Below are 19455 nucleotides of genomic sequence, written 5' to 3'. Positions count from 1 at the left end.
ATATATATATTGCATTGTGTGTCCATTCTTGTTTTTCATTGTGGCTAAAGTATGTTAGTAGTGAAGTTCAGTGTTCAGATTTGATCACAAAATTGACCTCTTATCTAAAAAACCATATAGCTCATAAATATCTAACCTTGACCAAAAAGAGTAAATGCTAATCTAATTTTATTTTAGTATAATCCATTGCAAAGAGTTTAACATATCTCCTTTGTATGTTTAATAACATCTGTACTATTTGTTATTTTTGTTTTTATTTTTGAACATTTATTATAGCACATTGTTAACCTCATCATGTAATGATATTCTATCCTTAGTGTTTTATATAATTGAATGATATAGACTTACTAAATAATACTCAACCATAGCCTCTTTCAGCCTATTAATAGTAAATTATACTAAATTCTATAAATTTAATTTCTATATCTTTTTCAAAACCTTAACAAGGTATTATTTTTAGAAGACATTAATTTTATGAAGTTTAAAATTCTCTAAGTTTTATACTTTTTGTATTCACTTTATAAGAAAATTTTCTAATATGAACACTTTTAAATTTAAACTTCAAAAGCTAAAATAAATTTCAAGTTTAGTAATTCATTAGATATTTTTCAATCGGTTACTGCATAACTCTTGTGAAATAAAATGACAAACTCCAAAAACATTGTTTTAGAACTTCTCCTCCTCCCGCACTCCCCTTTCTCCTTCTTATCCTTGTTTTCTATTTTTACTCCTTCTCCTCCCTCCCCTGTTGCACTACTTCTTTCTCCCTGTAACTCTTCTCTTTCTTCTTTTTTTCTCAAAGAAATTCAAGTCCAAAAAGTTTAAACTACTTGACTAGCACCTGTATCTGAATGTATATGTCACAATCTAACAACTAGTCCAGTTCCGGCCACACAGTGGGCTTTCCATATTTGTTGAATGAATAAATGAATTTGAATCTGCATAGCATACATCATAGTGTATATTTTAGACACAGCGGGCTAGTTCTCATTCTGCAACAAGATCAGTCTAAGAAGAGTATGAAGCCATCATACAGGATCCAGATGAGTTAAAAATATGGGATAATTATTAAGTCAATAATCTATAATTCACTTATTTTGAATTTGGACTCTTGATATTTGAAGAAAAAGCCATGTGACAAGGGAGTCATAAAACACAATCCTCAGAGATTACAATTTTATGACTCATAGTTTAGTACTTTTAAGATTAATTGATGTTACTTTTCCTTATAAATTGTATATCAATCACATTGATATCTGTTCTTGTTTTATATGGACTATTTTCTTCTAGTAATCATCTTGCTAGATCCGACTTTGCAACTTTAAATGTCAGCTGCCTACGTGTGCTTTTCTTTTCTTTTTTTAACCATTTTCCCCACAGTGTTTACATGCAAACACACATAAATTAAAGTTGGATAGATCAAAATATAGATGCAACTATCCAAATGCTAGACCTTATGAAAATAATCCTTGATTCATAAATGGTAAGAAGATTAAATTGCTGTGGAGATAAGCAGCAGCATAGACAAAGAGAAATACCCAGGAAGTCAGAGAGAAACATACTTTCTTGGCATACCTAATCTTTTAGTCAGTTTAATGCAGTAAGCTCAGTGTACAAATGGCCCTTATCCATCGTCACCACTTAATTGTCATTGCCAGCACTGATACAAAAAAATCAGTAAGTAAAAAAAAAAAACAAAAAACAGAAAAACAGATGTGCATGCTTACAGTACTATAGAGGGAACTCATTCTGAACTTCAACATATATTCTGTCAGTTCCTTGGTTCGTTTTGCTAAGAACAATTTTTATCCTTCTTAGCTCATAGACTTACTTTTGGTTGTAATTTAGAGTAGATTTCAAGTTTTTCCCACATTTAATACTACACCTAATAAATAAAGAGCTAGTTTGAGGCATAATGTTTGAAAATATTATTAGGTAAATAGACTTTTTAGGAAGAAATCTACACTTGCATTAACAGGGTAAAGTGTAATTTAGGACAATTGATATTGTTTATAATTCCTGAGGATGGAGCATTCCCACTAGGTTAATAATTCCCAACTGGTAAATTGTTCTATCACACATGAATTTCCTTCCTCTTGACTTAAGGAAATATGTGTTAATTTATGTCCAAAAAGATGTTCAGTGAACTAAGTTTAAACCAGTTTTTTTTTTTTTTCCCCCAATGGCTAATGACTGAATTGTGTTTTTGATGTAAGAAAAGTTTGAAGGTGTACTCTTGGGCACTTTCTCAATATAGTTATGATCTCTGCTTGAAAAGTTGTGTATAGAATCTATAAGAAAATGACAATGTTTGCTTTCTCTCAATAGTGCTGATGAAAATGACCTACACTAAATATTAACTTAAACATGGTTAGTGGTTGGTATAGTGTCCCAGTGAGGTTGAATTTCTGGTGTTCTCTATTAAAATATCAATAGGGATCCTAAAAAAGTATTAATAATAGAGTGCTGTAACAACTCAATGCACAATGAATACATCTCTTGAAATATCCTTATGTGTCATGTATATAGGCTTCATATATTAAATTGTATATGTTAGGCAGATAATGACACTTCTTTTAAAAGGTTCTATACCCAAGAAATTTCTCTAATCTGACACGCTGCAGAGAATACATCAAGGATTTGTGGGGTGCTGTTTATATTTAAGCAGATTTCTTGATAACAATCACTTGAATAAGTACAAAGTAAAAGATCAAGGATCCACAGTTCACTCTATTTAGGAAAGAGCAATATAATCTTGGCTTTTTGCATATTTTGTAAATGGGTCAAAGAGTACTCACATGTATCATTAGTCTATAGAGCTTTATCTCTTGTGTGCCCGATATTACTTTGCCATCCACTTCCTAAATACTTTTCTTGTTACTATTGTTTTTAATTCACTCCGTCATCCATTTGAATTCCACTTTTAGCTAGCCACCTCCTACTCTGATAATTTTCCTGCAATTTTTCCACTCTGACAAAGCTTTTGTTTATCTAGCAGTACTACAATATAGCCACAGAAAGAACGAAAATGTTATTCAGCTATTATGTGTTTATAGATTTCAAATGAGTATATTTAACACAGTATTACGTTGAATTGAGAGTGTCATGAAGCAATACTATCTGAATATTTCATTCAATAACAACAAAATATGGAAAAATTATACATACCATGGTTGTTATTTGGATCAACATAAAGAGGCACATTACTATCCTTACTTAATACCTAGACTTGAATTCTAGTCTGCCAATATCATTATAGAATCCTTTCAATCTTAAGTTGTAAGGGTGGGCAAACAATATAACTGGGCTCCATTAACCAGGGATTGAATAAACATATTTAAGGCATGTACTGCTTTTTTGAAAGCTTTTATATTATTCACAGTCACATATGCATATTTTTAGTAGTGTTGATTAACCTCATTGGCAAATACATTACTGGCCATTGCTTGCCTTTTCTGTGGCTGCTGGTCCTATATTGGCATGTGAACTATATTTTATATCACAATAACATTATGGCACTATTCAACTAAAAATCATAAAAAGATCAACCAATATAATTTTTTCTCACTTTGGATTTTATATAGAGTCTTTTCCGCAGAAACAATATTTACTAAAGCTAAATTAAAATCAGTAAGAATTGAATAAAGTAGCTCTCAAATTTGGCTATATATTTGAAACATCTAGGAAGCTTAAAAAAATACCAATGCCTGGGTCTACCTCAGAGATGCTGATGTAATTGGTCTGGGATACAAACTGGGCATTGTAAGTTTTCAAAGGTCCCTAGGTGATTTGAACATGCAACCACAGCTGAGAATCACTACAAAAATTCCCTCCCCACTTGAGAATCACTGTGCAGTGAACCACATTAATCGATGAATATTATTAAGACATGGAAGAAGCAACTGGACTAATTGAACATTTGCTATCTATTTGTTTCACAAAGCCCCACAAAAGCTAAAAACCCTGTCCACTAAAACCTTTTGTTTATTATGTTTAACTGCAATGGTTTCTACCATGATTCTGATTTTTTTTCTACTGCAGGTGTCTTCTTTGCTCAGTCTTTTAATGGGATTTCCTGTTTTTCAATGGCCACTGCAATTTTTATGGTTAATCCAAAACATAATGTTTTAAATCAATTTAACACCCAGACAACTTTATACAGGCATTACAGAGATGGTATCTGATCATCAATAAAAATGATACACAACTTGTTCTGAAGTTACATATCAAACAATTCCAGCAATCACCTTTATTATAGAATATGAAACAGATCTTAGAGACAGTTCCTTTAATGTTAGAGATTTACAGCATTGCATTCACAGCTGCTTACTATGGAAAAGACTGAAGGTCAGTATTTAAGATTTGCTCCAATACACATCTTGTTTTCACAAAAATAAAGAGGGTAATCTGTCATGTTAGTAAAGAGATGGACTGTTTGAAGCATTATGCACTTCAAGGAGAAAACCCCTCTTAAATCAATGTTTAAAGTACATCTGGATAACAATAGATCGCTTTCATAAATAATAAAACAAACTTTTAAAGGATATCTAATAAATACTTCAGGCCAAGAAGAGTCAAATATAATGGAAAGGGGGATGCCATTTGCACAGAATAAAAATGCAATGGCTTATATGACTGACATAAGCTAAAAAGAGACCAAAATGTAGGTGCACTCCAGAACATGAATATAAACAAGACACCCTTATATTTAAAGAAAGTTTACTGAATTAATGGAAGCCCTTACCTTTAAATTAGTAACCCTAATGGAAAACCTAAGTGCATGTAAGTGGAATTTAGTTTTACGCAAGAATATTCTATAATAAGTTATTATAGTAAACTAAGCTAATTATACAAGATTGAATTTGTGGGTTACATATCTGTTTTCCTTATTATCCAGTGGGGTCCTTAAGGTTAAGGAGCCTATCTCATTCATTTAGATCTTTTCATCCCCAAGCACAGAGTCTGATATATAGAAATCATGCCACATATGTTTGTTAAATAAATGACAACGTGTTTTCATTAAATATTTACTAGGCTTCAAGTAGTGTGTTTGGCATAGGCTAAAGGAACTTATAAGATATCTTGAATTATTAATTCTCTAAATCTCAACATTAGACCGAAAGATTTACTACTTCACTGTCTCTAATTCAAAGCATGAAGTTAATCTTTGAAATTTCTTTTAAATAATAAAGAAATAATTCAATAAGTAAGAAAGACTAGTTTCACAGTGATCCTCAAGAAATAAGCTTGAAATTTACTAGTAAATTTATAATCCTTTGGTAAAATAACACCTGAAAATAAATTTTTAGAGGCTTCCCTGTGAGTTTCTTATGAGTTAAGTAGGATACTTGCCCACCTTAAAAATTAAGTGCATGATGAGGGGCAATATATGAGAGATAAATGAATACAAGGAAGTATGTCAGAGATAATGTGTCTAACTTAATGGTCACAAAATATAAGACTTTAAAATCTTAGTTCTTATTTATAAAGGTCTCAATATCTGACGCAGCAACCTTCACTAACTCTATTGGAGAAATACATATTCAGAAGGAAACTTATTAACTTCGAGTATAAATGCGGCTTGATAGAAAAGAGGTGACTCTAAGTCACCATTACTGAAGATTGCACTTATATTGCATTCTTACATCCAGATATTTGTCATAGAAACAGACAAAATATTTGAAAAATATCATCATGTTTTGTCAAACTTCATTCACCTCCGTGGGTCCAAATCTATTTACACCATGTTTCTATACATTAATGTATGCTTGTTCTATTCCTCAAACTATGATGCTTAAAGGATATAACATGTATAATAAATTGTCTTTAACATAATTAAGGAGTTTTTGGTGCTTGAAATACACAATGAAAACCCTATATATTATTACTATAAAGCTTACAAATTATGAACATTAGAATGAAACACTGGCATCACTGTAAAAAATGACATAACAATAACACATGTGAATATAACTTGTATATTCAGTAAATAGTGAAAAAAATGGTCTCCAACTGGTGGCAAGAGAGCAATAGATCATGGAATAACTAAACTTTAGTTCAGCCAAGAAGAAAAACATTATTTGATGAAATAAATGTGGTTCATTAATCTAGTAGTTCAGAAGAGAGAGGTCAGCAGATAACTCTATATCAATGATATTGGAAAACTTTGTTAGAAAACGTTATTCAATAAATTCCCTAGGAAAGTTTCCCTTCTAATTACTTTCAGAAATCAAAGGATAAGAATTAAGGTGAAAGCAAAATAATTTCTACTTCTAAAATAAGGAATTTTCTACTTCAAAGACGTAATTAATTTAGTAGTGATGACATATATGTCACTGTTTCTGATATGAAAATTTAAGTTTAGAAGTGTAATTGTTTCAATTGTTTGCTTAAGGAATATAATTCTAATCAAAGCTGTATAGTTTGGGGTATCAATTTCAATGTATCAGTTGTTGAGTTAGTCATAGATGGTACCACACAAGGATTCTAAATTATGTACTGACTCAGATGCATTGAATGAACAGAAGCAATGACTTTCAGTAGTTGCTAGAAAAGAAGGAATAGAAAACTGTCCAATTTGTGAAAATGGAAAGAGTACATATTTAAAAGGCTGAATTTGTAACTACATCTAACACTATAGTAAATCTAAAGCTCTAGGTATAGTGTATTTAATACTCATAAGAGTGCTATTCAAATAAACTTTACAAATACTTTTTTCTTTCTTCTTTTCTACTACTTTGAATAAAATATATTTCAAACCCTTTTAAAACCTGGACTTATTTTACTTAAAATGTCCCTGCCTGTTCTTCCCCATACATACAAAATAAGGCATAGAGTGGAAATGAATATGTATGATTTCATTTCAGAGCACCTTCAATATTATGCCACACACTGAGTGAAAACATCTGTTTCTCGGAGATATGATGGGTGGATTTTGATGCTGCAAGGTGAGACAGTGGTATGAGGGCTTAGAACATTTTCATGGAAAGTTTAGAGTTTTCAGTAAGGGATGCAGTGTGATTATGTATCTCCCTCCTTTTTTGTATAACAGAAAAAAATAACATTTTTAAAGAATTAAAGAGTCTGAACTAGACAGTTAAGCCAATTATGAACTTGCAGGAAAACACTTTAAAAAATATTCAGAACATCAGAGTTTTTTTTTAAAAGATAGCTCTCAGCATTGATTTTTCCAGAATACTTCTACATACACTAAAAATGCAGAGTTACAACTTCCTAAATTAGAGTTACAGAGTAGTTCACCGCTCATGACACATATTTCTTTCTGTTTTACTTGAATCCAGAGAACCCTGAGATTTTTAAATCCCTGTATAATCAGTATTTCTTATTGCATTAGTAGAATACTCCACATTTTATTCTGGAAAATTAGGAATCAGTTTTCTTTGAATTACGTCAGTTCTGTTAAACTCTTCTCAAAATTTGGAAATTAGAAATAAGACATATGTTGTTTATAAAAAGTGAAATATAATATTTTGCTAGGAACTGAGAAGATACAGAAGAAATATGTACTTGATTAGCATGAACTCACAATCCAGGTGTGGACATTATACTTACGTGTAAAAATAGATGTACGGACTACAGAAGGTTTTATGGAAGAAAGGTTCCCAGAAAGATTGATAAAGGAACAATAGTTAAAATGTCAAATGTAACAGAAAGTCCTAGATATACTTAGCAGGAATCTTGGGCAAATGATAAAGGGTTCTATTTTAGTTGGCAGGTAAAAATAATAGATTATAGCAGAGAATTAATAATAAGAAAATGCAGTTAATAGGGGGAGATGAGTCACTCAATTTAGTAGTGAATTACTAAAATAGCTAAAGAGGATAGTCTACTTAAGGGGGGAGGGGGTCTTAATATTTTATATTATTTTCCTTGACAAATGCCATTTATATATTTTAAAGAAAAAAGGGAAATGGCTTGTAGAAAGATACTAAAAAACTAGATATTTCGATAATTAAAAGAATAAATGAGACTAAAAAGGAATTCAAATATATTGGGGTTACAAAGATGGCTTTTATCTTAAGATAGTAGGACTTGAAGTAAGCTACTGATAATTCAGCTGCTGATGGAAATTGTGAAAGAAATTTGAAGATAGTTGAAAAGTTTGGGACACCATTCTCAAGGCCTGGAATAGAACATTAACGAGATATCGAACAATACCTACAGCTTAATATTATGAAAGTGTAGTAAGCTAAATCTTCAGTACAATTTTGTCCTTTTTTTTTTCCAAACAGTGTTCAGTGGCCTGTGGAGAATACAATCTGTGAGAAGACTACAATTAGAAATTGGAACTATACACAGAGTGAGAAGCCAAGGATGAAAAGCCAAGAATGGCAATGATGAGTTGGGGAGATAAATGTAACCAAGAAGGAATTTTATAAAGTAGGTAAAATGGAGAGGGATTGAGCAACTGGAAAACCTAATGAAGGAAAACCTCAAGTTAACTATATAGGATAATACAAGGCACATAATATAGTGATGGTCACAAGAAAAGGAAGACAATGTTTAAAATCATGGAATCCTTGTTATCACATGAAAATAAGATCCAGGGAATGCACATATGTACATATAAGGGCCATAGAATTAACAAAATAACAACAAAAATCAACAAAAAAAATCAACACAAACATGTAAGACAAAACAAACATTTATATGTGGTGATGGCTACATTAACAATTATAACCCTGAATGCCAGGTGTAAGCAGAAGTCTTAACCATGGAAGGAGAATACAAAGAGATCAAAGCAGTGGTAGCCTTCAAATTATTTGCCACTTTGTGCCACTGACCAAATTTTAACTCAAACTACCCATCGAGTTAAATGCATTCAAAAGCAAAATAAAAAGCTGTTAAGATACTATGAAAGACCTCATTGTGTACATGCAGTGCAATGTTCCTGGAAGAGCCTATCTATGAAACATATATAGGAAGAAAGTAAATGGGTTTCCTTGCAGGTAATAAAGCTAAATTAGAGTTCTCGGTGTGATTTAATTTTCTCATTGCATTATTAACACTAAATTAAATATTTGACAAGGAAAACTGGTTAATATAGAAGAAATGGTATTCATAATTGCTGTAGATTTAGCCTCATGGATTTGCTCCAAAAAGTAATACATGAAAATAATCCATCACTAAAGTCAAGTAATGTGGATACATCTCTTCAGAAACATATCCTTAGAATTAGCTTCATTTGGAGATGACTTTTTAAAAATATCTCAACATGCCATTCCATATTCAAACTCCTAAATTACACATTTAGAAGAATTTCTGAAGAAAGAACTTTCTTCCAAACATGTCTGGACTGTTGAAAAAGATAAAGGATAAAGAAGTATCTTGGAGACACCAGTAAAATGGATACTTTACTATGCAGTGGCTCAAACATTCTCATTGCGTACTTCTCCTTCATGCGTAGCCTTGGAGCAAATGATTACGTAAGTGAAAGGAGTCTAGAAGAAGATAAGACAATGACAGAAAATAACTTTTGCTTGCTACTGTAGCTACTCTTTCTGATACCCACTAGCCTAGTCTGAAAGAAGCCACTTTGTAAATTCACCTCAGGCTAATATAAAGAAATAAGAAATATACTCCTTTGAGAATCTCAGTCAGTTCTGTTTCTGCCATTTTCAGTTTAGCACTTTGGTGAACATGCTCTTTAACAAGAATGGCCATTTGTGCAAACCCCGAGGGAAATTTAGACTCATAATTACCCAAAGAAAAGGGATTTCGAAAAAAAAAAATGTCCACACGAAAATTTTCAGGTTAGTATTAAGGGAACCAGTTTGTATTTAAACAAGAAATGTTTGTTTGTTTGTTTGATTTTAATGTTAACCAGGTTCAAAAATTTATACTTCTCTCTTTTAGTGTAAACAATGCTTACACTAATTTATTCAATCACAGGTGGCTATGTGTTGAAATGTTTCCCCCCACTAATTATCTATTAACCAACTAGTTAAAGAATGAATGAACTATGGAGTGTATCATTTGCTTTTATTCTGCTCTTTGAATGCCACTAACTTCTCAGCAATATATAAAAAATCTTTTAGGAAGGAAGTAGAAAAAAGTATCTATTTCTGTAACTTAAACTTCTGATTTGGAATCTGAAAATAGGTCCTGTTTGGTGAGGCCTCTGGAGCAATTTAAATTTAAATAGATGAAGAAATCATTGTGAAATTCTAGGGCCTTTTGTTAGGTAGTTAGGCAGTCATTAGCAACAGGAAGAAGACTCAGCTCTGCAATGATAGAAACCTCCCTTGAAGACCTTTCTTAAGGACCTCCCCAAAACACCACCCCCTTTAGGGTTATAAATTAACCCAAATCCTAGGGCGCAAAGGCCATAAAAGCTGCTAGCTTAACCAGCCACAAACGTGTGCAGAAGAAGTACTATCCTAACCTGCACATAACCTCAGACTCATTAAACCATCACTATAATATCATGCCTATTCCTGGAAAGCTCATGAATCTAATTATAACGGACTGAATTCTAGTTAAGCACATGCGTAGCAGGCAAAGGGTTACATAGCAGCCAACTGTCAGTCAAGGTGACCTCATATACAATCATCTAGGACCTCCCAACATGGCCCAAATATAAACAGATCCCACTTCTGCGCTATTACAGCTCTCTTCATTAAAAACCTGCTCCTGTCTTGGAGTATGTTCTGTCTTTTATCTTTTATCTTTTCACCTCCCAAATTCCACAGTGCTATAGCCTTCCTTAGTGAGGCCCATTTCCTTCTAAAATGTACCTTCAATAAATCTTACTTTTTCTAAATCTCACTGACCCATAATTCTTCCTGCATCAGTGAAGAAGAACCAAGGACCTCTCTCCCCACCCTCCATACTGCTGGGGCAACGCAGGATTTCACATCATTCCAGTGGTAAAACTTTGACGTTTTAGAATCTAAAAGGCAATAAATAAATCATTCAGTTAGATACTTTATTCTTGGCTAAAATAATGTGTTGCCCTCTCCTTTTTTTTTTTTAACATATGCAGGATCCTAATATAATTCACTTATTCGGAATTAAACTGAATGTAAAAACTGTATTTTATAATTGATATTAAACATATGTGCATAAGAAGACAGGAAAAAGTGGTATAGATGATAGAGGTTCTGTTCATCCCTCTATCTGCAGCCACAGAAGGTAGGACAGGGTGAGGACGCCAGGCAGCCTGGTCCGGAGCAGCTGAGTGGGACAGAGGTTGAGACAGCGGCAGCGGCAGAGCCTCTTAAAGGGGCTCCATCTGCAAGCAGACTTTCGTGGTGACGGACCTGCTCGCTCTGAGCACCAGTACTGGTTTAGCTGTGCAGGGGGCACCAGGGACTTGCAGGGGGACACTGAGTTGTCAGAGTGAGGGTTGAGGCAAGATTCACCTCTGTACAGAAGGGCCGGCAGTAACTATTGTTCCTCTTTTGGGACCTCCCCACTCCCAGTGTGCGGATGCAATGCCTCCATAGCTGAGACGTCATCAAACTGGGTAACAGAGATCACTTCGCCCAGAGGATTCCCTGACACTCCGCTTCTCCCAACTCGCCACCCCATCCAAACCACATTCAGTTGTGTCTTCGGTGAGTCAGGTGCTCCTTGCTGAGTAGTGCCAAGACTCACACCGATAGCAGCTGGCCTCAGTTTCTGGTGTAGACTCCTGAGGGAATAAGCACAGCATTTGTGGATTGTTTGCTGAATCTTAACAGGTGGCCCTAGAGGGGCACAGGCTGGTGCTAAATTTGGAATGCAGCTGAACCCCTCTCAGAACCATGGGGCTGGACATCTACTACACAAAGCTGTACCACTAAGACCATGAGACTTAGGAGCTTTGCTTAGTACATAGAAACAGACACAGAAAGGCATCCAAAATGGAAATATAAAGAAGCAGAAACTGTATGAGAGAACAGAACAGAGATCCAGAAATAATGGAGTCGAGGAATCTAACAGATGAGGAGTTCAAAACACTCGTTATAAGGATGTTCAATGAACTTATGGGAAGTATACATGAATTTGGCGAGAACTTCCACAAAGAGATTAAAAAAAAAAAAAACATAAAAATGGAAATGGAAATTATAAAAGGAAACCAATCAGATTTGAAGAACACATTATCTGAGATGTGAAGTATGTTAAATGGAATAAACAAAGTGAAAAAAAGAGGATCAAATGACCTATATAGAGGACAGGAAAGCCAAAGACACTCAATCAGAATGGCAAGAAAAAAGAAACCAAGTCTATAATAATAATTTAAGGAGCCTATGGGACACTATTAAAGGTAAAAATACCTGTGTCATAGGAGTACCTGAAGGAAAACAAGATGTTTAAGGGCTATTAGAAGAAATAATGATGGGAAACTTCCTTAACTCAGTGAAGGAAATAGACATAAAACCCCAGGAAGCTCAGAGAATCCCCAAAACCAAGAACCCGAAGAGGCCCACACCAAGACGCATCATAATTAAAATGCCAAAGATTAAATACAAAGAGAGAATCTTAAAAGCAGCAAAAGAAAAGCAGTTAGTTACCCACAAGGGAGCACCCATAAGCCTGGCAGCTGATATCTCAAAAGAAATTTTGCAGGACAGAAGGGCTTGGAACAAAATATTTGACATCATGAAAACCCAGGATCTACAACCAAGAATACGTTATCCAGCAAAGCTATCATTTAGAGTCAAAGGACAGATAAAGAGCTTCCTAGCCAAAAGTAAGCTAAAATAATTTATCATCACCATGCCAGTATTATAGGAAATGTTGGAGGGACTTCCTTAAGAAGAAAAAAAAAACATGTATCAAAAACATGAATAAAGAATAGTAATAATTGCATTCCTATCAACAAGTACCTCAAATAGAAAATAATTAAGTGCTCTAATCAAAAGAGAGTGGCTGAATGAATAAGAAAACATGACCCCTACATATGTTGCCTACAAGAAATTCATTTCATATTAAAAGACACACAGACTAAAAGGAAGGAGATGGAAAAAGATATTTTCTTGATGGACCTAGAGGGTATTGCGCTGAATGAAATATGTCAGATAGAGAAACAAATATCACATGATTTCACATACATATGGAATCTAAAGAACAAAATAAACAACAACAACAACAAAAGTAGTAATAAACATAGATACAGAGAATATTTTGAGGGCTATTTGTTGGCAGGGGTTTGAGGGGGGCAGAAAAAAGGCAAAGGGATTAAGAGGTACAAATGGATAGTTGCAGAACAGACATGGAGATGTAGAGTGTAGAATGGGGAAGATTATCAATAATGTAATAAATATGTAAAGGGGAAGAGGGGTACTAGATTCAATGAGGTGATTACTTTGCGAGTTATGTGGATCTCTGATCACTATGTTATACAACTGAAATTGGTATATTATTGTATGCCAACTGTAATTGAAAAAAAAACATTTAATTGTACAACGTAAATACAAGCAACTAATTATCTTTTATATTTCAATAAAGACACACACAAAAAGAAAGTAATTGAATCAGAAATTGAAAAAAATATATAAATAGGTGAAGTTCAGAAGTTCAAGAGATTAATTCAACTTTTTATGGAAACATTTGCTATAACTCAAATGTTAATGAACATTCTGACAGTTAATATATTTAAGGTTTATAGCTTCTTGATTTTATTATCCAAAACACCCTTCAAATGTACACATAAATGCAATGAACCAAAATAAAGGACATCAGAGGACAGACCTAATCTTTATGGTATATGTTAACCATACTATATCAGGCTAGGTATAGAATGTGTATGGACTAGTGAAAACCGCTTGATGGTGGGTTTGTAGCACATCATAGTTGACAGAAAAAAAAAATAAACTTACTCTTCCATAAACATCTTATAATATTAAAGATATTCAATATCGCTCCTAAAATACAGTAAAACAATTATTTTGAGCTAAAAGAAGTATTTGTTTTATGGTTTTAAGTTTTTCTCTCTCCTTTTTTTTTTTTTTTAAGGGCATACTCAGGACAGGTTCAAACCATGGATTCAAACCGTGGTTCAAACCATGGATTCAAACCGTGGTTCAAACCATGGCTCTTCTACGTGTGAGCACTGTAACCCTAGGCAAGTACTTAAGCTCTGCCTATCATGGTTTCCTGATCTTTAAAAGAGCTTTTTGTAGTTATTGTTAGGACTAAATATGTGTGTGTGTATGTGTGTGTGTGTACACAAATATACATATACACACATGTATTGTATACATGTGTGGATGCAAACACAGAAATATATGTACATATACATACACAGTGCTTGGAACAGAGTCAGCACAATATTATTAAGTTAGTTTTATTGCTCTTACTTTGATATAGAAAAGTAGTGAGAAAAATGAACAAGTGTTCACAATTGTACCTTTCTTACCCTCTGCTTTGCCTTGACCAAACAAATCAGGTATCTCTCTTTCCTACAGGCCCCTGAGTTCTGCTTGCCCCAAACAATGAGCAAGCACTAAAAAAGTGAACTATGTCGCCTCTTTCAGAGTCTCCTGGAAATCGGCTGACCACAACAAGACACTTTTCCTAGTAGATCTCACTGATCATTTATCTTGCTTGTCCAGTTTCTTCTTATAAGAGTCTGCTTATCTCTACCTGTTCCTCTTGATTCTAAAAAAGAAATGCCTTTTTCTGTTAGGTTTTAAGACCCTTGAAAATTTCGGAAATCAGAGCCTTCTCCCTATTCTGAACAATATCTCTAAGTTCAGATTTGCTTTTATTTGAAAAATAGTTATACTTTACTAAGAATTGCATTTTCTATTGCTGCTTATATTCTGATATTATTATTTTTAATTAATTAGATAATTAATTATTTTTTAATTGAAGAAATAATTTAAATATTTTTCCCCTGTCTACTTCCCCCTTCCTCCCCTCCTCCCTACCCTCTAGTAATCACTAGTCTATAGTCCATGTCCATGACTCTGTTTCTTTGTCTTGTTCATTTGTTGCTTTCAGATTTATGTCCCACATATAAGTGATATCACATGATTTTCGACTTTTTCTATCTGGCTTATTTCGCTTAGTATGATTATTTCAAGGTCCATCCATGTTGATATTACTGTTTTAATAGATACTATTGATGTGTTTTATGTTAAAATTTCATGACCTAAGTATCTTCTGAACAAGAAAATGAGTTCATTCTAGAGTTCTGTATACAGTCCCTATTTTTTGAAACAAAGACATCTTCCTACCTATATAATAACCACACTATATAAAATTTGTCAATATTTCTGTTCTTCAAAATGCTAATTTTTAAAAAACTGAACAATGGGTCCATGTCTAAATTTGCCAGAGTAGTTGAGAATATGAGAACATGTAAAATCTGTAGAGCTTCTCTCTTTCTCGCTCTCGCTCTTGCTCTCTAGCTCTTTCGCTCTGTCCCTCTTTTACTTTATACAGCTACTGACATTTTACTACCCTTGCTTTCCTCATTTTAATTGGAGGGCTCTTCTATGATCTTTTACCTTCTGGTAAGAGCTGACTCTCAAAAGATATCACTCCAAGCGCACAATGATAAGATACTTCAGACAGGCATTTGAAAACTCTCACAAAGGTATATTGATTGCAAACCCTCTAATGCTGTTATTTTAGTTATCTTTCAAACATTAACGAAAATTCATTTTGACTTTCTAGTCATGCTCCATTTTCAAGTAATTCTCACACTTGATAAAGACATGTAGGGTTAACGGATTACTTCTGTCATAGCATAGACCATCCTTTGGCAAGTTACTTTTCAAACATAAAATTTGGTCTTTCAAACTAGGATAATTTATCCTAAAGATTATACTCACATTTAACCAAGCATACAGTTATGCTAACATCTTGTTTTCTGATATGGACAGCATTTAAGGCTTATTGAATTTAATTACTAAAACATCTTTGATCAGAATCTTAAAGAAAACTCATTTTTTTCAACTCCAAAACACAGTGAGAAAACCAAAGCATAAATTCTAGGAAAGAAATGTCAGTGAACAGTTGAAAATCTTTGTTTTTAGTGGTGGTGCAGGTTTACTATTGAGGTAATTAAATTTAACAATATATTTAAAATAGTATATTTTTAATAGTAGAAAACCATTTTTTTCTAGAAACCCACAGTGTTCATATATTTGTGAGCAGAACTTGAAATTTTCACATTGAAAGATGACATTTTAAAACCCAGTTTCTCAGAGAACATCAATTTGCTGATTAAATGCATTTAGTTTAGTTATAGTAGTTTTCCCTGTGACTCTATCAGATATCATCATGCTTCATATTCACTAACTTTTGTTGTCACTGCTAAATAGTGAATTTATACTAAAATGGTGCCTTTTATTGCTAACATTTATCATAAAATAACTAGATTACCAGAACATTCACAAAGTGATGCTGTTAGCAGTATGTTGTTTTGGCACAGCGGGAAAAGAACGTGTTGGTGAAAAATAAAATAAAATAAGACTTGAATATTGCTTCCAGGACTGTGTAAGTGATACAAAATGTGGAGACAGCTCAGCTTGCAGCTTTTTAAAGAGAGAACCACAACATATGTCATCTTATATACTTACTGTTTCAACTCCATGGAGTAGCTACTACAGCTTCAGAAATTTAAGAAAAAATAGAACAACATATTTCAATATTAATTTTTCGCTGAAATTTACAATCTTACCTTTCCTGCCTTTTTTCCCTCAGATTTCCACTGATTTAGGATAAAATGGAGGCAAAGGAAGCAAAAGAAAATAGAACAAAAACAAAAACAAAAATCAGCTCTAATTTGTTGCTGCAAGTACATTTTTTATAAATACAAAGCACGTCAATATTCCCAGTGCCATAGTACACAATTTTCTTCTTTTGCTGAAACTACTTTCATCTGCTGCACTCTTCAGTGGCTTCAGTAAAGGGATATAACAACATTGTAAATCTCATGCAACAATATGAAGAGCTGTATAAAAAACTTTGATCAGCAACAAAACATTAAATTATATGCTCTGTCCACATAAGCATTGGTCAAAAACATACATCTCTACAATTAGATGTTTTCTCATTATATCACTTACTTTTTAAAAAAGAAATGAGCCTTTATTTTAAGCATGAACACACTTTTTAAAAGGAAAACTAGGATAGTTGGAAATTCATTAATTAGGAATAAACATAAGAAATATCTATACAGCATTGAATACTATTCCTAAATGTTTATTTTAGTGGTTCCTAAGAGAACCTTAATTCAATTGTGTTCAGCTAAATCTTTTCAAAGTCATCCTGGTAAAATAATTTTCTTCATTTTTATATACAGACTTTTTTCCCCCACCCAACCCCACGACATATGTTAAATTAATTTTCAAGACTCCAGAAATGTTTAGGCCATTTGTCCTTTGGATTCATTTTCCTTAGTAGAGGATGAATAAAATCATATAAAAAATAGGTCAAATGTTTACATTTTTAGCTAATGATGCTTCCAAAAGTCCTTTTTCCCCCAATTTTATCTCAGTTTCCTGTCATCTCCACATTTATATGAAAGTTTCTTTGAGAGCTTTCTTAAATAAAAAGAATTGCCGACAACTGGGATGGAGGTAGGGTTGATTTTGAAATAAGGGTAAATGCAAAGAGAGATACAATTAATACAGTAAGAAGATGAAGTCTCTGTATTTTATATACAATAGCTTTGTCCCAGACCAAAGGAGTATATTTTTTCCTGTCATTTTAATATAACTTGAGTTTCCAAAATTGACATTGAGGTGTGTATCTGGACATGGGCACATTTCTATTATCCAACAAATTTAAACTGTGCTTTTTCTCCTTCCATTTTGGGTATTTATTTTTAGTCAAAGATATTCATATTGTCTTTATGTGTGTTCAAGTTCAGTCGTCAATGACACAGTGTTAGAAAGTTATTTATCTGTGAAGGCATAGCCTGAGAATAACAACTTGAGTAATCTCTTTCAAGAAAGTGTCCTTGGATTCTAATTTCTCTAAACTATAAAGATTTGCATTTCTCTTTTATTATAAATGATAATTTTTAAATAACAGGTTTATAATCTCAAATTTCCAACAAAAATAATCTCATGGACAAAACTTTATCCATATCTAAGATTATAACATTAAATAAATACTATTCTTTACTTTGCAAAACCACAATTGATCTTTTTTATGTTTGCGCCAATAGAATTTACTTTCAAGGACACAGTAGATTTTAGTTAAATGTTTACCAGTCATTATAGAGAAAAACTCATATTTCAATAATCACCCTAAATGTAAATGACTGAACTCACCAAAAAAAGACACAAAGTTGCAGAAGGGACCAAAAAAAAAAATACGTATGTTGCCTCCAGGATACACATTTCGGCTCCAAAGACAAATATGAACTCAAAGTGAAAAAGTAGAAAATGATATTTCAAGCAAATAACATTCAGAGAAAAATAAGATTAGCAGTACTGATATCAGATGGAATAGACTTCAAAATAAAAAAGGTAAAGATACTGAGGGACACTTCATAATAATTACGGGAATCATACACCAAAAATACATAACACTTATTAATAGCTATATTTCCAATCAGGGAGCCCCAAAATATATAAAGCAATTACTAACAGAACTAAAAGGATAAACATACCAGAACACTATTATAAGAGACCTAAATACCCCCACTGTCAGATATAGACAGAACATCCAAACAAAAACATCAAAGGAAATAACATCCTTAAATGACACATTTGACCAACTGGACATAATTGACATTTACACAGCCTTTCACCCCAAAAGAGCTGCTTATACATTCTTCTCTAATGCACATAAAACATTCTCAAGGATTAACCACATACTGGGACACAGAGATACTCAACAAATAATATGAGGGTTAAAATCATACCAACCATATTCTCTGATCATAATACTTTGAAGCTGGACATCAACTGTAAAAAGAAAGCGAGAAGAACCACAAACACATGGAGATTAAACAGCATGCTTCTGAAGAATGACTGGTTCAGAGAAGAAATAAAAAGAGAGATCAAGAGATACATAGAAACAAATGATAATGATAGTACAATATATCATTTTATATCATTAAAGTCCTATCTCAAAACACAAGAATGAGCCCCAAAAAAGAACCTAATGTTTTGTCTTTTAAAACCAGAAAAGGAAGAACAAATGAAGCCTAAAGTCAGCAGATGGAAAGAAATAATTTAAATTAGAGTAAAAATAAATGAAATTGAAAACAAAAAAAAATATGATAGAAAAAAATGCAACAAAGAGCTGGTTCTTCGAGAATGTTAATAAAATCGACAAACCCCTGGCTAGACTCACTAACGAAAAAAAGAGAAAGAACACCCAAAAATATCAGGGATGAAAGAGGAGAAATTACGACTGATATTGTAGAAATACAATGGATCATATAAGAATACTATGAAAAAGTATATAACACCAAATTTAATAACCTAGAAGAAATGGACTAGTACTTAGAAAAATACAACCTTCCTAGACGGAAGCAAG

At 33.0% G+C, this 19455-nt stretch overlaps 1 protein-coding gene across 7 annotated transcripts in view; it reads right to left on the bottom strand.

Moving 5' to 3' along the window:
- Positions 1–19455, bottom strand: part of PCDH11X (protocadherin 11 X-linked) — a 741312-nt gene that overhangs the window by 338879 nt on the left and 382978 nt on the right. For 3 of the 7 annotated variants that reach the window (XM_006921482.2, XM_006921481.2, XM_015596797.1), the window contains exon 4: positions 16640–16669. The exons of the other annotated variants lie outside the window; for them this stretch is intronic. In XM_006921482.2, coding sequence (XP_006921544.1) covers positions 16640–16669 — 30 coding nt within the window. The remainder of the gene's footprint in view (positions 1–16639; positions 16670–19455) is intronic. 7 annotated transcript variants of the gene reach the window in all.

This window comes from Pteropus alecto, unplaced genomic scaffold (assembly GCF_000325575.1).
Source record: "Pteropus alecto unplaced genomic scaffold, ASM32557v1 scaffold119, whole genome shotgun sequence".
NCBI classification, from domain to species: Eukaryota; Metazoa; Chordata; class Mammalia; order Chiroptera; family Pteropodidae; genus Pteropus; species Pteropus alecto.
Note: the sequence above shows the minus strand (reverse complement) of the source record. Positions and strands in the feature narration are given on the sequence as shown.